The sequence below is a fragment of the Gadus morhua genome, chromosome 18 (genome assembly GCF_902167405.1).
Source record: "Gadus morhua chromosome 18, gadMor3.0, whole genome shotgun sequence".
Classification (NCBI taxonomy): domain Eukaryota; kingdom Metazoa; phylum Chordata; class Actinopteri; order Gadiformes; family Gadidae; genus Gadus; species Gadus morhua.
Genome location: NC_044065.1, coordinates 10,220,962 through 10,246,046, shown reverse-complemented (window position 1 = coordinate 10,246,046; position 25,085 = coordinate 10,220,962). Strand labels below are relative to the sequence as shown.

Sequence of the window (25,085 nt, the reverse complement as noted above, 5' to 3'; positions counted from 1 at the left end):
TCACCACAAATGTCTTTCCTTTTCATCTACATCAGTCCTTTATAAGGCCTCACAATTATAAGGCCTCTGTGAACATTATGGCCTTGTTGCTGTTGCTGTGATGCTCCCACTTGTGTCCCTTTCATCCTACAACGTCATTTTTCCCGCCCGTATCTCAAGCACTGTGACCTTGTTTTGTACCCCCCCCCCAGCATGTTGCCTGTGACAAGGAAGTGGGATCCTACAAACAGGAAGACAAGTGCGGCGTCTGCGAGGGGGACAACTCCCACTGTCGCACCGTGAAGCTGACCCTCACCAAAACGCCAAAGAAAACAGGTTCGATGCCGTCAACTCCACCACATAGTCGGTAGCACCGTCCGGCCCCGCAGGGGGGCAGACGGGGGGGTGGGCGCTGGGCACATCAGGCTCCAACCGCCCCCCAGTTTGCCCTGACAAAAAAAAAAGAAAATGCCATAGAGACACCGTACGCTGGTGTTTGATGGAAATCCAAATAAGTGAGATGAGGTACCTGACCGTTACCTGTGTACCCTGTGTTACCCGTTGTCCCGGTAGGCCTGCTGAAAATGTTTGACATCCCAGCGGGCGCACGGCACATTGTGATCGAGGAGAACGGAACATCGCCTCATATAATAGGTGAGTGTCAGTTAGAAAAAAGAGAAAGAGGAATCGCAAAGGCGATGCCACAGCTCCTCGACCAATTATTATTATTGAAATGTATTTTTATCCTGTGTTTTTCCACTGCTGCTGGGCTGTTGCAATGAAATACTTTATCCTACGGGGGATTAAGAACGTTGATGATATGAAGTTGTACAATTCAGTTTTTTTAATTTTTTAAAAGAAAAAATGTGCCTGTTGCCGTGTCTGTAAGATTATATACCTCCTGCTTTTGTTCACGCACAACAAAAATGATAAAAAGAGCAAATTAATCAGGTTCTCATTTGACAGTGAGAAGGAGAAAAGGGTGGAAGTACAATGGCCCTACCAGCCAACATTAATAGCATCTCTGGATGACTCATTGAGGGTCGGTGTGAAGCTGATCCTACTTCTGCCAAAAACGGGTGACATAACTCATAAAGGTGCATTATGAGGTTACCGCCCTCGACTTCGTCTCGGGCGGTAAGCCGTCCACGAGCCGGGCATATCAAACTGTTTATTGCCCGGCCTCTCTGTGATTATTCCTTACTTAATGTAAAGTTTAATAAAATATGCACATAAAATGTTTTAAAACTTTAAAACAAACAGGTTTTACTCTTTCTTTATCTTACCCCTATCTCAACTTTCTTTCCTCTTCCCTTCGTCCCTTCGTCCCTTCGTCCCTTCGTCCCTTCGCCTCAAAACCGCAATATCCAGAAACATGCTGATTCATCATCACAGACGTAAAACTAAAAACAATGCCCTGTAACGCTCTCAGGGGCATAATATTGTATCACCATGCATTTATTAAAAATGTTATTAAATAGTCAAACGTTGTGCAGTAATGCATTGTTGGTGATAAGCTGTATTGGTCAGTACGCCCGGGTTTATTGGCTGGTGGGGTACCCAAGGCGTTGGAAGGCTTTAATTATAATGACCGCCCAGCAGGAAAGTCACAGCATCAAAGCTGAAAGTCAAAAGTGTGTTAGCACAGTGATGGTGTATTCCATAATATCAGTATATCAGATGAAACTCAGCTCAGAGGTTAGCGGCTGAATGGAGAAACAGCAAACGCCAACGCCAAAATACCTAATGAGGTTTTCGTCTACATGCTCTTTCTCTATCCTAAACATAACCGAGGAACGCACTCGTCTCGCATCCGGGGAACGTTTTAAATGTGAAACGCTTAAGTAGAGTCTGACCTTATGACCGTTCTTCTCTCTTCTTTACCCCGTCGGTACAGCTGTGAAGAACCAGGTCACCGGCCACTTTGTGTTGAACGCCAAGAGCGAAGAGGCCCAGTCCAAGGTGTTCATCGAGAACGGCCTGGAGTGGGAGTACTCCCTGGACCAGGAGAAGGAGACCCTGAAGACCACCGGGCCGCTCTACGAGGCCATCGTGGTGCTGGTGAGCCCCTCCTCCACCCCTCCCCCCAACTCCTTCTCTCCCCCCTGCCACGGTGTTAGTTTTTTCCCCAGTCCACCCAGAATTCCCTTCGCCCTCTCCAGAAATAACCTCTGTTTGGATCTGTGCCCCGCCCCCCTCTGGGCCTAGGTCATTCCCCAGGAGGAAGACGTGAAGATCAGCCTGACCTACAAGTACATCATCCACGAGGACCTGCTGCCCGAGATCACCAACAACAACGTGCTGCTCACGGAGCTGGACACCTACGAGTGGGCGCTGAAGAGCTGGTCTCAGTGCTCCAAGCCCTGCGGGGGAGGTGGGGGCAGCGGCTCGCCTCGTCGCCGTCGCTAATGGGCATGGGTGTTTTGTTGATAGATGTGTCTGTGTGTGTGTGTATGTGGGCGAGAACACGCACGTGTGTACGTGTGAGTGTGCGCGAGTGTGTTCTCACATTGGTACGTGTATGCGTGTGTCTATGTGAGAAAGTGGGTGTACCAACATAAGTTTGTCTGTGTGTGTATTTGTGTGTGTGTGTGTGTGTGTGTGTGTGTGTGTGTGTGTGTGTGTGTGTGTGTGTGTGTGTGTGTGTGTGTGTGTGTGTGTGTGTGTGTGTGTGTGTGTACGCACGCACATGCACATCTGTGTCATTGTTTGTGTGCAATTGTGTATGTGTGTGTGTCTGTGTCTGTGTTAGAGAATTCGTGATCCCACATAAGTGTGTGTGTGTGTGTGTGTGTGTGTGTGTGTGTGTGTGTGTGTGTGTGTGTGTGTATACGCACATGCGAGTCTGTGTTTCTGTGCGATTGTGTGTGTGTGTGTGTGTGCATGTGTATTTGTGTATGTGGGTATTTGCGCAACCGAGGGTTTGTGGGTCCAAACGCTCATGTGCGTATGTATTGGGGAACCCTGATAAGATGATCATCCCCTCCCCCTCCCCCCCTCATTCTAGGTATACAGTACACCAAATATGGTTGCCGGGGGAAGAACAACAATCGATTGGTGAATCGCAACTTCTGCGAACCCAGCAAGAAGCCCAAACCGATCCGCAAACGCTGCAACCTCCACGAGTGTGCCCAGCCCATGTGAGAGCAGACCAATCAACCACATCCCCGTCTCAATGTATTTTAAATAGCAGCACCGGAAAGCAATATTGCCTGTGCTGGCAAATTTGTATTTTTATTATTATATTATAATTTATATATTATTATATGTATTATTCCGAAAAAATACTGTTTGAGATAACTCAACACCAACTTTCCACTTAGAGAAAGCAGAGTTTAAGGGCAGATGAACTTGGTAAAGTGTTTTCTAAATGCCCTAGGTAACATGAACAAACATAAAAGGATTGAATAAGAAAGGTTGGCAGAGCTTTCAGAATATTGATGTATTTAGGAAAGTCAAAAGGTGATGAAATGCACTTCCACCCTTTTGGGATCAGGACGTAATATTGCATCCAAATTATGGAGGTAGATTTGTGTCCAGGACAAAAAAAAATTCACTGCAAACTAAAATAATTATTCGGAAAGTAGTAGTGAGCTTTTGAGGTTTTAACAAAACTATTTGTTTTGGTCTGTTCGTTTTTGGCAAATGTTCAGTTTAGTTAATCGAGTTCCAAACATTATGCACACCAAATCCAATCCAATGTGGATAATTGGAATGCACCGAGTTGTGAGAGATGGTGTTATTTGATTGCAACATATTTTCTGGCTTAAAAATGTTAAAGTTTCACGTTCAATTTACTCTCAAACTTTGAAAGCAATTAATCTGTTTGAATGATCAAAGAAAGTAAATCAATGTCAAAGCTTCAGCCCAAAGCGCACAGACAAGTGTCGGCGCTTTGGGCTGTACCTGACGTGAAGCCTTCTGCCTCTGAAAAGCCTTTGGCGGCAGCAGCTCAGCTAAGCGTGTTCCTGTGGACAGGTGGGTGGTGGAGGAGTGGACGCCATGCAGCAAGACGTGCGGGAAGCTGGGCTACCAGTCGCGGGTGGTGCAGTGCCTGCAGTCGCTCCACAACGGCACCACCAGGCCCGTGCACGCCAAGCACTGCAGCGAGGAGCGGCCGGAGCTACGGCGCACGTGCAACAGCACGGTCTGCCCCGCCCAGTGGAGGACGGGGGCGTGGTCTCAGGTAGGTCTCCAGCCCAAAGGCGCCAGGTTCGAACTCAAAATGTACACGTTCTCTACCATGAAAGTTTCAATCTTGAGAGAGAAGAACCGTCTAATAGAGATCATTAATGACAGAAAAGGCACTGTATGCTGCTCGGATATAAGCATGTTTTAAGTGACTAAATAGCAAAAGGTAAAAGGTTTTCCTGCCTCGGTTTTTCCTATACTATGCTAAGTCAAATGCGTAAACTTTATATAATTTAGTTGTGGGTAAACTTTCTCTTTTCAACCATCCTTCAGAACATTGATTTGTTTGTTTCCCTGCATTAATGAGCAGACAAAGGCAGTAAGCATCTTTCGAAGTCAGTTTGATTAATCGCCCCACATTAATCAGACTGTCAACCAAACAAGCATTAGCGGACAATAAGTAGCTGTTCTGGCTGAAGAAAGCCAAAGAAAACACCTTGCCCTTCAAGGACAACCACACAGAAAGATAATAGATTAACCGAAAGGCAGGACGGAGAATCTACACCTGTTCATTTATATATATAAATATATACAGGTATATATATAAATATAGAATGTGGCTTCTTAGTAAAGTCTTTCAAACCTTGAAACAATTTCAAACAGAGTTTCAGAATACCTAAATCGGCCTGAATCGGTGTGTGTGTGTGCGTGTGTGTGTGTTGGTGTCTGTGTCCATGTGTATGCATGCCTGACTGCCTTCCTGCCCATCCGTGTGTCCGTCTATGCTTGTGCGTGTGTGTCTTTGTGTGTGTGTGCCTGCCTGCCTGCCTTCCCATCTGTGCGTGTGCGTGTGTTTGTGTATGTGTTCGTGCGTGATTGTGCATATGTGTGTGTGTGTGTGTGTGTGTGTGTGCTTTCCACCCAGTGTTCGGTGACCTGCGGGGAGGGCATCCAGCAGAGGCAGGTGGTGTGCAAGGCCAGCGACAACACCATCAGCCACTGTGACGGGGCAAAGCCGGACACCATCCTCATCTGCACCCTGAACCCCTGTCCGGGTAAGAGCCGGGCGAGAGAGCATGCGTGAGACCACAAGGACGAGGTGAGAGAGAGAGAAAGAGAACGCTAGGGAGAAAGAGAGGGGGTAGAGAGAGGGCAAGAGAGAGAGAGAAAGAAAGTGAGAGAGAAATAGAGAGAGAGAGAGAGAGAGAGAGAGAGAGAGAGAGAGAGAGAGAGAGAGAGAGAGAGAGAGAGAGAGAGAGAGAGAGAGAGAGAGAGGGCAAGAGAGAGAGAGAAAGAGAACGCTAGGGAGAAAGAGAGGGGGTAGAGAGAGGGCAAGAGAGAGAAAGAAAGTGAGGGAGAAATAGATGGAGAGAGAGAGAGAGAGAGAGAGAGAGAGAGAGGGCAAGAAAGAGAGAGAGAGAGAGGGCAAGAGAGAGAGAAAGAAAGTGAGGTAGAAGTAGAGAGAGAGAGTGCGAGAGAGCAGGTTATAAGGATGTTATATGGAGAGAGATATTTAGAGAGAGGGGGAGGGAGAGAGAGAGATATAGAAAATGAGGGAGATTTAGAGAGAGTGCGAGAGAGGAGGATAGAGGGTTGTGGAGAGAGAGAGATATTTAGAGAGAGGGGGCGGGAAGGAGGGAAAGAGAGCGGGAGAGAGGGATGTGGAGAAGGAGAGAGAGGATGATCTATGTGAAGAGGAGGGTCGAGAGCGATCGAGAGAACAAGAGGAATATATACATCAAGGAGAGGAAGAGACAAAAAGAGAATGAGAGGTGGACCGGTCGAGAGGGAGGGAGCAGAAGGAGATAGGGAGAGTGGGGGAAGAGATCAAGAGAGGTAGGGCGAGTAAGAGAAAGCAAGGACTCAACAATGAGATAGAGAGGGAGTGAGAGCTGGAGAGAGAGAGAGTTGCATAGAGGCTGCCGTTGAGTTTCCTCTGTGTTTTTGTGATGGGTTCTGACAGCTCCAGCTGTTTATAATTATATTGTTATGCCAGAGGAAAGCACACACACACACACTCACACACACACACACACATACACAAACCAGCAGATCCGGTCAATCCAGCACGAGTGTGCAGTGTGAGTGTTGGCCTGCTTACCATAGCTTCTCTTCACACCCAATTCCCCTTTCAAACCAGATGTTATCCATAGTTGAGGCTTTCTTCTTTGGCCCACATTTTCATATTATTCATTTCAAGTCGCCTAACGCTGTTTTTGTTTTAATACAAAGGTATATTGTTGATTACTTGGAGGCAAAGCTACTGGAAGTTAAGCCTTGCGTCGGTTCAGGCAGCTACTATGGCTGGGTGCTCATGACTCTGAATACTTTCTTATTTTGAGACATTTCCAGAATATGTGTTATATTTTTCTCCCCACACAGCCTCCAGCAGGGCTGCTGTGCAGATTAAAATCTACTTTTAATCTTTAAACAACCACAACTTACTTCGCTACACTACTAGTCATCTTTGGATATTTTGATTTAATTTGAATGAAATAAATAATGAAAGAGCGTGACCTAACATAACCGCTGATAAGACTCGAATACATTACCTCGTCCTCTGAACCCGGCTTCTGCCACAGTCAGGTCAGATAACGACGGTGTTGACGTCAACAGCTCGCCCACAGAGACACAGCTACTTCACCACTTTGCTAAACTACTTTTCTTTTGTTGTTGTTTTATTGAGAGACCCCTAGTGGCAGAAATGACCCTTAAAGGAATAATAATGTAACATTCCCGTATGAAAATATGTAAAAACAACTTTTTTGATTTTTTTTTACGTTATTCAAATGGTTTCGGACAATTTCGACACCCAGAGAAATCAGTTTTTCTAATGGCTGTAACGAAATATGCACTTTGCCGCATAACTTCTGGGGAAGCACACGAAAACATCCAGTCCTCCAGTAGGGACCTAATTTAATTGTTATGATATTCAATTCAATATCCAATATTGTTGTAACTCACTAAGATGTGCCAGCCTCAATTGTTCGTTAAATTGTGGAACTGAGTGCAACACATTGATTCCCTTTTCCCTCTCTCTTCCATCTGTTAACCGCCCCCCTCTCTGCGGACACAAAATCCAAATAGGATGGGATGGTGTCCTTCATTTTCGACAGAATGAATGCGGATGCTGACATGAGTGTGTGCCCGCATTGTCCTCATAATCAAGTTAATTTGATTGCTGAGTTTGATTGCGTCCTGTCATTAAGCGCAGGCATTGTGCCTTGCCAGCCAACTGGGAAAGCGTGCAATTTGCAATCATAGAAGATGCTGTGTGTCACATGTGACCATGAAACCATCACATATGACAACAGATTGAGTGAGACTTCGACTTTGAAAAACGTCAACCACACATGTACTGTGCTTAATTAGTTACACACCATTGTAAAGGTCCTACCAGTGGGGATGGTTTGGTGGTAAAAGCTACCTCCTTTTCTTCTTATTGTTGTTAATAATATCACATGCGCAGCATAGGAGCTGTACATACTGTACGATGCCCATCCAACAATCAACCGCAACATTAGCATTTCATCCAAGAGGTTGTGCTCAGAACATCCCTGTTCGTTGTGTGAATATGCACGCAGTACGGCCCTGGTAAACAGGAAGAGTAGGCTGAAGATAACAAGACCACAAGGCTCTTTTACTGTCTGTATGAACCCATACTTATGTACTGTATGAATAAGATGACGTATAACGTGTTAACATCGCCAATGAATGAAACACTGTATTCTATACCACTCTAACTTTATCCCTTCCTCCATCTCTCCCACTCCCCTACCGAACGCTACAGGTCAGTCCTCGCCTTCGCCGCTCGACTCTGCGACGGCGGTGAACTCTTCAGGGAAGGACGACAGCGTGTACCAGAGGGCTTCTGAAAACCCCGTCCACAAACTTTCCTCCAGTGAGGCCACGAGCACTATGATGGATAATAAGGATAAAAATATATAAATTATAAATATTATATATATTTACATTTACATTTGGGGAATTTAGCATTTAGACGCTTTTATCCAAGGCGATTTGTCCGAAGAAACAATATATCACTGTGTCGGTACAGTAAAGATATTCATTGAAACCAAGAACTATTCGTAAGCGCCAGGATGTACCTCATACAATACGTGCGTAAGAGGGGTGTTTTTAGGAGGGTAAGGGAGGAGAATAAATATATAGATATCGATAGCATGAGCTGATGCGGTCCCCTGCTCGCCACCAAGCGTGTGTTTGTGTTTGTGTGTGCCCAGATGAGCCGTGTCTGGGGGACAAGTCCATCTTCTGTCAGATGGAGGTGCTGGCGCGATACTGCTCCATCCCCGGCTACAACAAGCTGTGCTGCGAGTCCTGCAACAAGAAGGACGGACCCCTCACCGAGCCGATCCCCGGGGGCCGCCAGGAGCCCTCCCGCCCCACCGCCCGGCCCCACGCCCCCCCCCCGTCCGCCGCTCCCCAGGGGCCGGTCAGCACCTCCCAGAGCCCCCCACAAACCACTAAAGCCAGCGGGCGAAGGCCTCGCTCCACCTCCCAGGGACTGACCACCACCACCGCCACCCACTTCACCGCCCACGCGAGCTCCGCCTTCACCGCCACGCCAAATCAGGACCCCCGTGAAGCCTCCTCGTCCTACGCCGCCGCCGTGGTGGTGACCTCAGAGACCCCCAGCGACACGAACACAGACCCCCGTCCCCTCCCGCCTCTGGGGTTGCCACGGCCCACAGACTCCCCCCTCTCCTCTTCCTCCTCCCCCCCTCCCTCCCCCTCCCCCTCCCCCTCCTCCTCCCATGACAGTACCGCCGCCGCCAGGTCCAGAAGAGACACATTAGGAGGACCTGAGTGGAGGCGGGCTCACAGAACAGCAGGCGGTCCCTGAAGACGTGGACAGCCAGCCGGCGGCGTTGCCATGGGGACGTGTGGACGTGAATACTCCTTCCAGTCCTCGGTCAGCTCATTCCAATGCCATCCGACGGGCTCACACTATTGCTGCGAATTTGTGTTTTGGTTGTATTCGTTTTTTTTTTATTATTATTATTATTATTATTGTAATTATTATTTTTATTTTCCATGCCAGTGGACTTAAACCAGTAATGGTTACCTCAGCAAAGAAAACAGAAGCAGAGTCGTCTCAGTGCATTCACTCTGCCCCTCTCGGCTTCAAATATGAAATGGAAGATGAAAACTAACAGAAAACACAGAAGTTGTTAAATGAAGGTGCTGTAAATGAAATGACTACAAAACATGTTTCAAAAAATGTGACGACTGCATCGCTAGCATTTCCGTTTGTGTCCGTGTACAGTTATGTTGAGCATTTTTTCCAAGTGCATTAGAACTACTATTGAAATTGTATTGTGAATGGGGCGGGGCCTGCGTCACTCGTGATAGAGAGCCTTGCAACAACTCTCTGTTCTTGGTGCTCATTCGTTCTTTTTTTTTACCCGAAAACATAACCGGCCATCCTCATTGGTTGAGAATCGAGTCCATTTGCAAGCAAAGCCCACTGTAGCATGCTCTTCCTTTGCAGTGATGGAAGCCACATATGCTCAAAAAGATAAGTATAAAAGCTAATTATAAAATACACTTTAGTAATTTTTTGTAACTGATATATTTTTTAAATAATATTGTATATAGTGTAAATTTCACGGTGTTATATGAAAAAAATAAGTAACATCAGGCAATGTAACGGGAAAGCATAGTGGTATTCGGGAAGTGCATTCAAAATGGCAGAAGTCAACGGAAAGTGGATGTTACTGTGGTTTTTGTTCAAGTTAGTATTTGCTGCATTGCAGTTTATAACATTATAATGTGTATTGTATAGTTCTTGTATATACGTACATGAATGAAAGCTTTAAATGTTAATATTTATTGAATTTTTTAATGGTAAAGAAACTAGAAAAAGTACAAGTTTAAACAAATTTCGAATTCTTTGTTGTTTCATCTCTTTATTCCATTAGAATCAAAATATCTTAATTTTTTCTTCTTATCGCTTTAGTGTGACTAAAACTTAGGTTTAAGATTTCATTAGAAAGGGCTTGTGTAAAAAAAACGGATTCTTTAGTTTTGTTTCTGTGGTTCTGTATGTTGTAGGTCCTTCAAACAAAACATGTAACCTATAGAAGCAATCTCATGATATATTGTACAATTTACTTATCAAAAATAATTCACACTTATTATTTTAATTTACAGCATTGACCACTGAGCAGATTATTCCCCTTTCAGAGCAGTCATTTGTTACTTTCCGACAAACAAACAAGACAACCACATCCATTCCTATAGGGACCACGTTATTCCTTTGAAGACCAACGGCATCAGTCTCCTTATATATGCTGCTCACCACATGCCACTTTGGACCTTGAGTCTCTAGATAAAGTAGCCATTTAGTAAACAGTGAACGTCTGTTACATCTTAGAAGAGAGGAAGAGCTGAAACTCTTACACTGGCCTTCCTTTTTCAAAGTAGGTATTTACTGTTATTAGATGGCCTTCCCATTGATTTATTCCAGGCGGCTGTACCATAATAGGATTCCTACGTCTCCTCCTCCTCCTCTTCTTCGAGTCAGAAAAAAAGTAGCTTTACATCCAGGAGGAGCCATGTCAAACGGCTGTTGGTCTTGTCTGGCAGAGGCTCCCAAGGTGAAGCAGCTAGGGGCCTCCTCTGCTCTGTCAACATGAAACACCCGGCCAGTAAGTACACAGTCAGTAGGCTATTGTAGTGTCAGCAAGGAAAATCGATTTAAAAATGGCACTATTCAGCATACATATGGTTTTAGACTGTCAAATCAGAGACATGTCATGATTAAGCGGGTCTAGCCTACACATGATTTCTGTCCGGTAGACCTACGAGATAGACCCGCCAATTACAATCGTTTAACTAATAGGAGGCGGGATAAGTACGATGACTGCGGAGGACCGCAGGTATTTTCAACAAAAAACGAAATTGCAGTCACCTGGTACTTTCAATTTCATCACTGGTTCACAGACAAGTTGAGGATACACTATCACAGCTTTTTGCCTCAGCAAGGATCTTGTCCCTTTACAATTTTTTCATCGCTAAGAGAGGTCTGCAACCATGACTCTTACCCAGCCGAAATTGCTTTGTGTGGGAGGGGAACCACCAGACCTATCTGCAGAGTCGTCTTGTTCCCAGGCTACCCTATACTACCCCAATTTCAATAATAATTGTGTGGGGTCAAGGGTCGTCGTGTCTAGCAAAGTTTGGGTAGCTCCGTGCCCGCCACACTTAATGTCACTTCAAACTTTTCATGAAACCATTCATGTTCCATATAGACCCTAATAAGGCTTTGGATAAAAGGTGGCACCTACCTCAGAAAGTCCTTATGTGGGCGCATGGCCATGGGCATGGCCTCCAAATGAGCAGGGACTCCTCCCACATAGAAACGGGACGTGTTTGCATCTGTATCTGACGCTCAGGAAGTCCCGTTGGGCAATCAGATTCCGAGCCATCTCTGCCGACAACTCGTGCGTAACCATGGTTTCAGTTGCGAAGCGTTTGAGCACCTGCTGACAAACAAGAGAGATCCTATTTCTTATTGGATGATTAATTACAGTTGCTGAGGATAACATTACATGAATTACATAAATTGGATTGGACATACTAACAAACTATCAGGAGGACCATATCCCATGTTTTTTCTATCCAGTATAATTATTATTACATAAGTCATAGGCCTACAAAGGCTTCCCAAATGAAATAGTAACAAAGCAAAGCAGGTTATTTCAATTGTGATTTATTTATTAGGATGGCTTTTTCCACTGCAGCCTACATTCTGCTCACAATACAAACCCCTGCTGGTTGTCAAACAGTGATGGGGCAAGAGATCAGCGTGATGCAACTGCTGGAACAGATCAAACTGCCAGGTGGATGAGCCACAATGGCAGACAATTCACAGGAAAAACCTTTGTCTGAAGGTTGTTTATCGAAAAGTTTGTGCTCTCAACAATTCTCACTGTTGTTATGGCTTTGACAAAAAACATTAAGTTATGATAGATATATGGATATACATATACTTAAACATTGCAGAGGCCAAAACAGACAACATAAGGCAGGTCTTGCTGAGAGAAGAGGAGTTGGTGTTGGTGCACCAAGGACAAAAGGCGACGCGGCAGGTGCTGGGAATCTTGAAGGAAGTGGAGGTAATGGAAGACGGAGATGCAGAGGAAGTCATCATCCGTTTGGTGTCTTGTGTATGTGAGCTGCTTTGTCTCATGAATCAATCATTGTACTGTTCTATCTAGCAATATTTCAGTTTTCTTTGTATCGACTGCTATTTGTATCGAATGTCAATTTGAGGAGCTAGTGTGTTTGACCCACAGCCGATAGGTTCTGCCGTCGATTCCCGCAGTCAAACCAGTGAGCGTCCTTGTTCGAAGACACCTAGCCACCTAGAGCTGCTTAATCATGACATGTATCTGATTCAACTGCCTTAAAAACATACACAGAATAGTGCAATTTGTAACTGAAAGCATTGTGCCTTTTTCTTTTGCTGATACTTACTGTGATACTTGCTGCACTGTGTTGTCCAGGCCAATGGCGACGTGATCACTAAGGTGCTGCTGTCGGGGGACAGGGAGGTATTCCGGCTGCAGGCGGTGATGGATGCCAGTCTGGAGGAGCTATACGACATCCTGTCTGTGCGGGTTGAGGAGGCGCACCGATGGAACAATAGCTTTCAACACGTCAAGGTGAGGTGGCGACAGCGGAGGCGGTGCGACCAGCGAGCCGTCAAGAGGGACGTTGGGGTGGCGGTCAAAAATGTGAGGGAGGTTATGCTTGGAGAACAGGTCTCGTGTGCTGCCATGGTGAATTTATGATTGTACGTTTTAAAAGAACAAGTAGGCTAGAAAAATTGTAATGTAAAAGGTAAAGAAATACACATGCACCTAAAGCTTCGTTCCTTTCTCCAGGTGAAAGGTGGGAGCATTTGGAACACCACCACTGTATGGCTTTAGTCGTCTTGCATTCTTGCAGACGCGTCCACCTCACGCATTGTGTATTACAATTAACTTTGCCATTCCAAAACCAGCCATGGCCAATCCATAAAAGTCGCCACACAAGACACTCATAGGACCCAATTTAACGGTCTGAAACGCAAGTGAAAAGCCCAAGCGCAAGTAGCTTTGTGGGCGGTTGTACGGCGATGTCGCTAGTTTACCGGCGCGAAATATGACTCTTGCGCCCGGCGCATATCTAAAAAGAGTTGGTCTGAAGTAGCCTAATTCCCCTTAGGTGTGGTTTGGGCGTAACGTGCAACAAACCAATGAGAGTGCCAGCTCCCAAACTGCAAATGGCTCAGTTTATGGCCAAATAATATGGCCTAATTCACACATGGAATAAGGTTTTCTTCCACAACTTCAGAAATTCTGAGTCCTCAAATACAATTCGGCAAAGAAAACGTATATGATTATGATATGCGGTAACTGTGGTTCATGATGGTTAATGATATACCTAATACATTATAAACATCGTTTCTTGTCAGTATTGTATGCATTATCGTTATCGACTTGTGTTCCTAATATGCATGTGTCCCCCCGTTAATTGCCATGGACTGTATTATGCGTTACGTGTTTAGTTTGCGCGTGGCCAATTTTAAACGCACACACGCGCGCCCGCATTTATTTATTCTTTTTAACACTCACTCGCCGTAAAACAATGTTTTCTCACGATCAAATACACATCAATCCTAAAAGTTATGGGCATGTACACGATGTCTGTGTCAAGGAAATATGTGTTTGCTGTACGGTGTTTGCAGATGCATTGATTTAAAAGTAGTACACCTTATTACCGCTGTATCAGCTGTTCTTTCCCAAATAAGCATGTGTGGCTAGGTAGATAAGAGAAGCAAAGTGTATGCGCGAGGTGCACAAGCAAGATTATGCACGCGCCTTTAAAATAGCATCTGAAGTGCGCCACTGACTTTAAACCAGGTATTTTCTGGTTTGTACCGTAAGTGGTTTATGAAACGTCAAAATAGCAACAGGGAACGTTTGCGCCAGAACACGCCTTATCCTTTCGCCGATAGGGCCCATAGTCGTCTATTTTTGGTTAATGTCAAGCCTAAAAAACGTTGGTGTACTGCCGAACGTGTTTGCCACTCTGAGGATGCCTGGTAAATGCGCTGAGTGCGTCTTCCTGTGATCATGCTCCATTAAACCAAGTGCTTTGCCGCAATTAAGTGTCGTACAAGAAACAGTTGATATCAAATAGAGCACACCTGCACCAGCAGAAGAAGCAGCTTCAATGGTCTCTCTCTCTCTCTCTCTCTCTCTCTCTCTCTCTCTCTCTCTCTCTCTCTCTCTCATTTGTGTGTGTGTGTGTGTGTGTGTGTGTGTGTGTGTGTGTGTGTGTGTGTGTGTGTGTGTGTGTGTGTGTGTGTGTGTGTGTGTGTGTTATCCTTATGAATAACACACACACACACACACACTCACACAAAGACACAAATGCACCAACTCAAACCATGTGTCTCAGTACAGGAAGAAGGGCCCAGGTGAGTTTCCCGCCCCTTTTTATTGATTCCGCACATTGCCTGGGTCCTAGTGCTCACTTACGCTTTACCTTCCCTGCGACACACATATCTTTAGAACACAGTGCCTCTTGCAGATATGACATTCCTCCTCACTGCATATGGTAAAAAAAAAGATGACGGAAGGACGGCTACAGAAAATGTAGCCGTCCTTCAGAGGAGACGTAAAACTGAGGTCCTAACTCACTGAGGTCATAAAAGATCCCAGGGGCACTTATTGCAAAGAGTAGGGGTTTCCCCGGTGTCCTGGCCCCCTTATCATCCTCCTGTAAAATTGTCTGACTCATTAATCCCCTCACTCTCCACCTCAAGCTGGTGTGTGGTGAGTGTTCTGGCGCTGACTGGCTGCCATGCATCACCCAAGTGGGTGCTACACACTGGTGATGGTGAGTGAGGTCCCCCCTTCACTGTAAAGCGTCTTTGAGTGTCTAGAAAAGCACTAGATAAATTGAATCCATTTTTATTTTTATTATTATTATTAACTGCAGCTCTAGAGATGAACTAATCTGGAGATCCAGCCAAAATAAAAAAAGAGAGCTTTTGGCCAACCACACACCTCCCCCCTAAAATGCCCAAAAGAAAAAATTGAACAAAAGAGGAGGCAGACAACTGTCCACCAGAACATCAATTACACTGAACAAATGATGACTCCAAGAGCATGTTTGGATAACCGATAAACTAAAACAACATGACGTAGTGCAGAACCAGCAGGCATCTCCCCACTTCCTCCCCATTTGTTTTTTGGGTGTCCTTTGGTGGATTTGAGCTCAGTTAGCAGCTGGTGTTCCCAGCTGGCGATATTTTGTTTAAGGTATTTTAATGTTATTAAAACAAAAGTCACAACAATGATACTAATTAACAATAAGCCTTAACAATAACAATGTTTTGTGCACTTTCCGGCAACCATCTCCCATCTGACAGGTACTTTACATAATAATACTGCATTAGCAAATGGCCTGTAAAGGAAGTATAAGCTGAAAAATGACCATAAAAATGACCACATTCTGGACTTACATTGTGAATATGTGGGTTACATGCAGGCCTACGACCACAGCTCAAAACAGAAGCCGGGATAACGTGACAACGAGAAAATAACTTGTCATCATGACATAGCCAACCTATTTTGTCATGATAATGAATTAATGAACACATTGTCTCTCTACTCATTCATTTTTTAATCCTGAGCTTCAGCTCATCCCCTAGGGACCAAATAGACAAAAGAAAGAAAGGATGAGAGATAGAAAGAAAGAAAGAAAGAAAGAAAGAAAGAAAGAAAGAAAGAAAGAAAGAAAGAAAGAAAGAAAGAAAGAAAGAAAGAAAGAAAGAAAGAAAGAAAGAAAGAAAGAAAGAGAGAGGAAGAAAGTATGCAAGCAGACACCCAGGACATAAAGAAACAAAGAAGAAGAGAAAGAAATGGAGAGAAAGAATGAAAGAAAAATAATGCAAAAGAAAGAGGAAAGGAAGAAAGAAAGAAAGAAAGAAAGAAAGAAAGAAAGAAAGAAAGAAACGATGGGCTGTGTTTCAAAAAGAGTGAGGCGACCTCTGTATGACATCTTGTTCTTTTATGCTCTTCGTTTATACGTTTTTCAGTGATTATTTGATTATATAAATACAGCCTTAGGTGGTATAGCATTGCCGGTAATCTGATTTATTTAAGTACTTGTATCTAGGGACAACATCTTCAATAATGCAAGAAGAAACCAGTATCTTCCAATTGCAAAATAACTTATCTGAACGATGACAATTAATGATGAAGAAACGAAAATGCATAAAATCATGTTATATTATTTTATTATACAGTATTTTATGTCATACACAATACATGTGTGTAGATTGCATTCAAGCACATTGAGCCGGTTTCATCCTTATGTCGCAATTGTATTGCTTTCTTTGTCATACACTGCGTTTATTTTGTGACATAGCACAGGGCATAGTAGCCTTGTTACATTATTCCATAGAAAGAATAGTTACTTTTACTCCCTCTTTGAGAAATGTAAGAAAAACTAACTTATATGTTCTTATATAAAATATATATATTCAGAACACAACATTTCGATGTAAACATACTATACTGTTATTCCTCTTCATGGTGGATCTCAAGGACCTCTGCTTCTCCAATCCGCTCTGTGAAACCGGTGAAGCACACAGCGTCTTTGTGTGTGGAAGAATCAAACAAAGATTTGCACAGCAGCATAGTTGGTAATCCATAACCCTTCCTCTTACCTGGTCGGTCCTCAGTGGAGGTACGCTTGGCATAGCTCAAGCTGTGTCAAAAGAACACACAAATAACCACAATTGTTACGAGTTGTGCGCTTTGCCGAGCACGATCAGATGGAAGTGTGCGGGTCGGAAGAGCGCTATAGGCTAACCTTGATCCCTGTTGCTTCCTGTGGGCCTGGTCTGATGAAGAACCCTGTGTAGACAGTGTGGTGGAGCAGGGATGTAGCGGCTGGAAGTGTTCAATGTCCCCATGGTGGCCCAAGGCTTTGAGGTCTACCATGGCCTGCTGGATCATGCCCATCACTAGGTCCTTCTCTGTGGTTGGTTGTTGGGAGACATGACCGCTATGATGCATGACGATACTGATAATGATTAGAATGATAATAATAACCATAATATTTATATGAATATTTATAATAATGATAAAAATAAATGGATAATGCAACCATACAATCAAATAATCATAATCGAAATATATAATACAGTATAATAATAATAACACAAAATTAAGACAATTCTATATTCAGAAGAAGTGAGCGCAAACAAAATCTATATAAAAAAAAAAGAATAAACGTATAATAAAGATAGTACAAGAGAAGAACCAGCATGTTACCTCTCTGGCCTGCCAGCAGAAGCCACCTCTGGACCTGAGATAAGGAGTCCGTCTGCAGGATCTGACTCAGCACCTCCAGCACCTGGCCAGAGTGGTGGGGGTGGACTTACTGACTCATTCATTTACTTTTTCAAATCTACTCCTTTCTCCCACATACTTTGTGCGCCTAATATTATACACGGATAGGTAGACGACATCAGAAAGAGGTAGGAGTTGGCAGGTGAGGTGTTGGGTAGGTGTCGTGTAGTTCATGTGGAGGTAGCTGAGGTGTTGGGTAGGTGTCGTGTAGGTCAGGTGGAGGTAGCTGAGGTGTTGGGTAGGTGTCATGTAGGTCAGGTGGAGGTAGCTGAGGTGTTGGGTAGGTGTCGTGTAGGTCAGGTGGAGGTAGCTGAGGTGTTGGGTAGGTGAGGTGGAGGCAGGTGTTGGGTACAGTAAGTGAGATGGAGGTAGGTGAGGTGGGGGTAGGTGAGATCGAGGTAGGTGTTGTGTAGCTGAGGTGGAGGTAGGGGTAGGGTGGGTGAGGTGGGGGTAGGGTGGGTGAGGTGGGGGTGGAGACAGGGGTTGGGTAGGTGAGGTGGAGGTGGAGACAGGGGTTGGATGGGTGAGGTGGAGGTGGAGACAGGGGTTGGGTAGGTGAGGTGGAGGTGGAGACAGGGGTTGGATGGGTGAGGTGGAGGTGGAGACAGGGGTTGGATGGGTGAGGTGGAGGCTGCTACCAGCAGCTCTTGGTCGTAGAGCGGCTGAGCATGGTGAGCCTGTCTCTGGGTGGAGGTCCTGCGCTGGTAGGCCTGGGCGGAGGGAGGGATTATCCTCCCGGTCCGAGCCGAGTACTGGGTCTTTCTGCGGGCCGGTTCGTCCATCGGTGGCTTCTTACAGACAGAGGTGATCAAACATGAAATCCTTTCACTTTATTTTTCTTTTTCAACAGCTAGTTCAAAGATATTCGGTATATGGTCATAATAGCAGCACTATCAGAGTGAACATCTAAAGACAATGCAGTACACTATAAGGAAGATTGAGACACGGTTTTAAGCAGGGCTCAATTTTAATTTCCCTTCAGTTCTATGTCTGGGTCTGCAAAATGCTAGTGGGTATACTCCGTCCAAATTTTGTTCGTCCAATCAGCGAACAGAGGGAGTGACTGAGAACGATGACGTTAAAGTCAGCTCTCATTGACGGACATCTTCACGCACAGTGTTTGGTTTGTTTACAGCCTGCGCGCAACGTGATTCCCGGCCAAACGTTAGCGATTGGTTATGGCAGATCCAGAGTGGCACTGGGCAGATCCAATAGTTTTAGACATCAACAGACACCCGGCTTCAGGTGAGCTAATGTTAGTCAATTGAGTGGGTCCAGACTCTTTGTGCAAATGAAATGAAGTGAGAGTCTGGTAGGACCAGGCTAGGGCTAAAGGCCACAAAGGCATGAATTATGCATCACATAAACAAAATGGTAGCTCAATGTACCAATGTGTTCTTTGCTCTAGAGGCCAGATTGACCTTCACAGCCAGTTCTTTAAGCTCCTCCCTCCAGGCCTCCGGCAAAAGTCCTGGATGGTAAATAAATGAAAACACAAAAATGATAAATAATTATTTAGACGGATAAGTAAAAATATTAATAATAATATAGATTTATATATAAAACCTTTTTTTTTCATAATGCGTATTTGATAATTTTCTATTCATATATATGTATAAATAAATATATACCTGGTATGCTCTGATGACTACAACTCCCATATGGACTTAGGGGACCCAGCGGCAGAGGGCAGGCCCTGAAACCAGTTTGGCTTTTGATGAGTGGATGAGGGAACAATGACGTGGTGACACCCCAGTCATCTCTCACCGTGCACACCAGATTCCCGTTAAGCCCTGTTGGGATCAGAAGTTACCATGATCAAATGCATTATTTCGAGCACATATGCACATCATTATATTGCCTGACGCCATAATAGTGAAATCAATGATGCAATTTGTAGTGGTGCTTCATCTCTCATTTCAATACTTCATCAATATGATTATTCTGATCATGAACATAATTGTGGTGCCCCCTCCATTACTTGGGGCCCAACGCGCAGTCCTTGATGCGTTGGATTTAAACAACAAGGACTTATCTCAAAGGTTAAAGTTAATTTGGGGGCCAAGCACAAAGTATGAAGGCAACCGATTGTAATCGTTAGTTTTATTAGGGGTCCTAGGGATCCCTCCAATCATCATCAATCTTGGTGTAGTCAAAGGCACGTGGGTGAAGGGGAAACTCTCCAAATTGTATCCAGATTAAAACAAACTTTGGACGGCCATATTTCCTGACCCCTTCCACCTACAGTCATGAACTCCTGTCGGAGACACTTGTCTCTCCTCATGTTGAACAAATGTTCCTAGGAAACCCAGAACCTTTAACAAAATGGACGCCGGTCCGCCAATTTAGCCCAATCAATGTTAGGTGCCAAAAGGCAGGGTTAACCTAAGTCAATCATCACCAAACTTGGTGTACTTAAAGAAGCATATGTCAAGGCTAACCAGGCTAAAGTTCATCTAAATAGGACCATAGGGGGTGCTACAACAATTAATAAAAATGAAACTTTAAAGATGCATAACTCCTCAGCCCTACTGATGATGTACAGTCATGGAATTTTGTTCACCCATCACCAGATCCAAACTGAGGCTATTCCAGCGTTATCAACCGTATGCAAACAAAAAAGGTCTCAATGGTCATCGCCAGGGTCTTTATGGTCTGCGTCATGGTCTAAATGGCCTGTCAGGGTCTTGATGGTCTGCGTAAGGCTGGTAAAATGCTGCTTGCAGCTCTAATTTAGATTGTATTTGTTAGTTTTCTTGGTTCTAGGGCTAGGGTTAAGGTTGGGAATCTTACGCCTCCGTCAAAGCATACTTTCTCTTGTCCTTATTTTTCAGTGTAGTACTTGCTTGAACTGGCCGTTGCAGTCGTCAGTTTGTTTAGCCTTTCGTGTAAATGCCTGATTGCCTGTTATCAAAAATGTTTTAAAAGAAAAAGAAAAAAGTTTATTTAAGTGGCGGGCATTTGGCAGGTGGCTCATGTGGAGAAATGAAGCCTCGCAATTTAAAGCCATTTCCTTCTTATTCTCCTGTGTGACCTTGCTCAATCATTAGTATTACCACTGAAATCAATGTTATTTTTCCATCCTTTAACAAGCGACTATGTCACATAACCTCATGTCACATGCTTTTTATAGCTTCAGAACACTCTAGCTAAAAGCCTTCCAACTACTGTCACTCGAAACTCATCTCATGCCGAGGCAGCCTCACGGCCTGGTTTGCCACAAACCACCTATCAAATCATCAAGATACAAAGTGGCAGAACCTTGCCCCATCACGATGAAAAAAAACCATGAAGGCAAGAGGCCCAAAGAGGAAAGGACTGTGCGGTCACAGCATTTAGAGCTTTCTCTGTCAGAAAGTGATGTATAAAAAGGTATATGTTAGAAACTTTTAATCATGAAACAATCATGCAAGACCAATACAAGCAAAGTCTGTGGATCAGGGGGTGCAATGGAGTGAAGTCTGGACTCCATTACACTTAATAATGCAAACTATGGCAAACAAAGATTAAAAGCAATCTCTAAATAATCCACATGTAAAGGCAATATATACATACACAAAAAAAATGACAGGAATAAAAATGAGAGCCTATATACCATTCATCCACCCATTCGTTTCAATGTTAGATATTCTATATTGAAAGTGCTTCAAAACGCATCAAAGGCAATCCCTCGAGGAGGCAGAAGAAGAACCCTGCTGGGAACAAGCAGCAAGTCCTGCTTTCTATTGCCACTCAAACCCTCATCGTTCTGCAATAGGATAGTGACTGAGATAGAAAAATGTATAAGGAGATAAAAAAAATGTACAAAAATAACCTGCGTTTAATGAAATAATTGTAAATCCGTTTTCAAATGTATTAATCCGTCAAAGGTGAATAGGCTAGGTACGAGACCCGACAACACTAATGTGTTTTTATTTAAGAACACCATCATGATGGCTCACTGGGTAGAGCGTGTATCCTATAGGCTCAGTCCTCAACGCAGCAACCGGGGTTTTGATCCTGGCCGTGGTTTTGCTGCATGTCCTCCCCTCCATCTCCGATACCTTCCCATCTATCTCACTCTATAATAAAGCATCAAGATGCAAAAGTCAATCTTTAGAAGGACACCCTCAGGATGGAGGAAATGGGTCAAAAGAAACCCACTGTCAGTATTTATCCTAGTCCCCGGATGTTAATGCGCATGCACAATTTGGTTCAATTTCACAGGACTTGACTCAGGAGTTGACTCAAAACTGAAATGGTTCACATGAATGAATTCTTATGTTTTAGATTTAGGTTCAGGCTTAGGCCTAAACCAGAGGTTCCTGTGTTATTGTGTAGCCTGCCCTGATGGAATTATCTGGATGGCAGCCATGGTAACAGCTGTTTCGAATTTTGTGAATGCTTAGGAAGGGCGCTTGCTTCCTTTCTTCATTCCTTTAGCAAAGGGTACATGAAGCCATCCTTTAAGTAAGAAAAAGAGATAATAGCGTCCCAGAATTCCTTACGGCAGCAACATGTAAAGCAATGCACCATTCACGAAAACAAACAAATAACCGACCAATTGCTTTTCGTACATCCTACTGTGAGCGTATGTGTGGATGAAGACTGGGTTAAGCAGCCTCACCTGGATTCTAAAGACTCTGGGGCTGGGTGAAGCTGCACACCTGTCGCACATTGAGTAATCAGTGTGCTCAGGATGAACCTGCCATCTCCACGCACACTCAGAGATGGCTCTCCGGCAGGGTGTTGGAGTGTCATTGTCATGTTCGTTTGTCGAAACTTTTTGCTAAGTGGAGTGTGGAAGACACCAAGGCGGCGTGTAGCATGGAACTTTTCAGACAGCCGTCAACCACACACACTCCTACACATTGTAGTTGGGCTTCATGTCGAAAAAAATGTGTTGAGGCCGAGCATGAGCAACTTTTCTAAGAGCAGCAACCATTTTGTTTCAGATTTGTGACTTGGAGCTTATTTCCCTCTTTTTCCTTTTTAAAATCCAACCTTGGTAATGTATTTGTATTTTCTCCCCGGTTGTTCATGTTATTATGAAATGCATGAAACTACACAGTGAAAAGGCCCGGGGCGAAGTTCCATCATGCGCTTTTAGTAGTCCATTTTTGGAATATTTCAGTTAAACTACGGAAGATCCCCGTCTATAACCTAATAACATAGCCCGAGTGTAAGTGCAGTCGGACTCTCTTAACACCACAGTTGTCTTTTCCTGAGTCCTTATGAATTCTCCTTTCCGTGACCTGGTGACCCCTTCGATCGAGGTCAAGAAAAAGTGGTTAGGAAAGGACGTAGGACGTAATTTTCCCAGAGCCATACTCTTCAACTAACCGGTGTACTGAACGGTGTATTTGTTTTTCTTTTTGTTTTATGCTACTGTTGCCGTTTAGTGAGCCCACTGCTAACTGACCGACATCACACAGGTGACCCTTACGATCTCCGGGACGTAAGGTCCCAAAACACACCTGCAATTAACGCTCGCCAAATGGGCTGATTCGTAAATATTCGAGATTGCCGCTTTATAAAATATGATCTTTTTTTCTGTCTCTCTCTCCAATTGTTTTGGGTTTGTTTGTGTGGCTCACCTTGGATATGTGTGACCCGATTAGGGTGCGGGTTGTGCCTGGAGAAGAACGAATGGTGACTCATGGTTCCGAAGCGTGGGCTACTTTTGATCAAAGTGCGGGCACTATGAGCGCTGAAGGGAACCTGACAGTAATTGCTGACAGAAATCTCTTCCGTGTTTGACCGGCTGACCGGACCGGGCAGTGTAGCAGCGGTCGACATGCTGGAGACACAGGTCACGGATGGCTACGATTGGCTGCGACGAAGAAACTGAAAGAGAATGTAAATATGTCATTAAATCAGTCAGAGGGCGTTCATAACAGAAAAGGCTCACGTCTAGGCGGGAGGAAAATGATAGCTGAAGGGATCCGAGTGGCAACAATACAAATCAGCATATAACAAGGCATCACGGCGAAGAGTTTTTTTAATTTAAACATAGCTTTTTTGTTTGAATTTGTGTGCGCTTACCTTGACACAACCAGCTTTTGTGCGGTTGTCTTGGTCCTGCACGGGCAATGTTTCCAATGTTGCTAAGGAACCTGTATGGTCAACAAGAAAGAATAGTTACCATGCACAATGAACGGCTCGCCTCCCACACAAAAGATTAGCATTCAGGCAATTTGACCTAGCACACAAACTAAACTATGTTAATCTGCACAATACTTTAGCTTTAATCAGACATAGCATCTCTATTAAAAATAATGAGGTTACAATATGTATGTCATCTGCTAAATTGCAAGATGTTGGTGTTGAACCAACCATAAGATATTTGCAGGCTTCAAATGGTGAACAAGCTATGAGCTATTTGAAGGCTTCCTGTTGAACCAGCTATAAATTATTTTCAGGAATTACCTGTTTAAGATGACATATTATACCACAAGGTGTGAGTGTGATTAGCCATTACAAGCCATTTTGAAAATCTGCCTCTTCTGACATCCCAATTGGGCGTTTCCAACTTGATGTATGACGGATAGATGAGCAACGTTTGCTACAGTCCACTGGGTCGGTTGGTGGACTGATCTATCCAGTGCACATCAAGGCGGACACGCCCACTTGGGATTTCAAAAGAGGCAGATTGACAAAACGGCTTGTAATGGCTAATCTCACTCACACCTGGTGGTATAATATGTCACCTTTAACTTCCCATGGGAGAGACATGGGGACCATCTACAGAAGAACATGTTAAAAGTTTCCAGGTAACACTTTATATTAAGGATATAATGAACCATTGATTAACCTTAGTTGATGCAGTCATAAGCATTCCCTTAACAGTTAACTAATGGTCAAGCAATCATTTACTAACTAATGTAATGTTAACTAAGGAAATGATGTGCATATTGATTAAGGTATTAATATTACCGTAATCAAGGTAATATTACCTTGATTAATATTGTATCTATGTTTCGATACAATCTAAACATAGTTTAGATTGTATCTAAATAATGTATAAATTATTTAGATAGATAGATAGATAAATAGATAGATAGATAGATAGATAGATAGATAGATAGATAGATAGATAGATAGATAGATAGATACCTTATTGTCCCCTTGGGGAAATGTTTTCTCAGTGTATAGAAAGATACACATGACCGTTAACCACGACAACAACATACAAAACCAACCACTGACAAATCATATTTCCCACGTAGCACAAGGACACATCTAAGGTTGTTGGCTTTTTAAACCAACAATTAAAACCTTATTTTTAGATGTTTGTTTAAAAAGCTGATGGATTCTGGAATGAATGACTGTTTTGTCCTATTTTTGGAGAGGGCTGGGTATCGAAACCTGTTACCTGAGGGTAAAAGTTCAAAGTGGTAAAAGTGGGTGTTTTGTATTTGCTAACATTTTATCTGCTTTACTCAGTATGCTCTCTCTGTAGGTGTGTTCCACATTATTCAAATTAGTAGACAACAGCTTGCTGGCAGTTGTCACTATTTTCCTAAGCCTACTCTTCTGTGCTTCTGTTGCGCTGCC

At 43.9% G+C, this 25,085-nt stretch overlaps 2 protein-coding genes and 1 long non-coding RNA gene across 6 annotated transcripts in view; 1 reads left to right on the top strand and 2 right to left on the bottom strand.

The window, feature by feature from the left end:
* Positions 1-10,025, top strand: part of adamts14 (ADAM metallopeptidase with thrombospondin type 1 motif, 14) — a 42,285-nt gene extending 32,260 nt beyond the window's left edge. For all 3 annotated transcript variants that reach the window (XM_030340284.1, XM_030340283.1, XM_030340285.1), the window contains 9 exons: positions 192-315; positions 553-633; positions 1,877-2,040; positions 2,188-2,353; positions 2,987-3,119; positions 3,958-4,165; positions 5,036-5,165; positions 7,901-8,011; positions 8,352-10,025. In XM_030340284.1, coding sequence (XP_030196144.1) covers positions 192-315; positions 553-633; positions 1,877-2,040; positions 2,188-2,353; positions 2,987-3,119; positions 3,958-4,165; positions 5,036-5,165; positions 7,901-8,011; positions 8,352-8,974 — 1,740 coding nt within the window. In that variant the 3' untranslated portion in view covers positions 8,975-10,025. The remainder of the gene's footprint in view (positions 1-191; positions 316-552; positions 634-1,876; positions 2,041-2,187; positions 2,354-2,986; positions 3,120-3,957; positions 4,166-5,035; positions 5,166-7,900; positions 8,012-8,351) is intronic.
* LOC115531175 (uncharacterized) lies at positions 9,109-13,214 on the bottom strand. Its single transcript, XR_003973848.1, has 3 exons — positions 12,613-13,214; positions 11,421-11,618; positions 9,109-10,757 (listed from the first exon to the last, which is right to left on the bottom strand). It is a non-coding gene; the product is annotated as an uncharacterized LOC115531175 (long non-coding RNA).
* Positions 13,215-16,412: 3,198 nt separating this feature from the next.
* Positions 16,413-23,661, bottom strand: tbata (thymus, brain and testes associated). Of its 2 annotated transcripts, none has more exons than XM_030340409.1 (9): positions 23,574-23,661; positions 23,126-23,375; positions 19,181-19,342; positions 18,938-19,020; positions 18,188-18,340; positions 17,472-17,553; positions 17,008-17,173; positions 16,862-16,902; positions 16,413-16,762 (listed from the first exon to the last, which is right to left on the bottom strand). In XM_030340409.1, exons 2-9 carry the CDS (start codon positions 23,325-23,327, stop codon positions 16,713-16,715), a joined length of 939 nt encoding a protein of 312 aa, XP_030196269.1. In that variant the 5' UTR covers positions 23,328-23,375; positions 23,574-23,661; the 3' UTR covers positions 16,413-16,712. The 2 variants fall into 2 exon arrangements, with proteins under 2 accessions (XP_030196269.1, XP_030196270.1); XM_030340410.1 differs by having other exon boundaries at positions 18,188-18,337.
* Between the last annotated feature and the right edge of the window lie 1,424 nt (positions 23,662-25,085).

Bases quoted from the DNA above. Each gene is read 5' to 3' on its own strand.
- tbata (XM_030340409.1), bottom strand. From the start codon at position 23,327: ATGTCGACCGCTGCTACACTGCCCGGTCCGGTCAGCCGGTCAAACACG. The intron at 17,554-18,187 runs GTAGCAGCCTCC...CACTCTGGCCAG, and splicing joins TCTACGACCAAGAGCTGCTG to GTGCTGGAGGTGCTGAGTCA. The intron at 16,763-16,861 runs GTAAGAGGAAGG...CCGGTTTCACAG, and splicing joins CTCCACTGAGGACCGACCAG to AGCGGATTGGAGAAGCAGAG.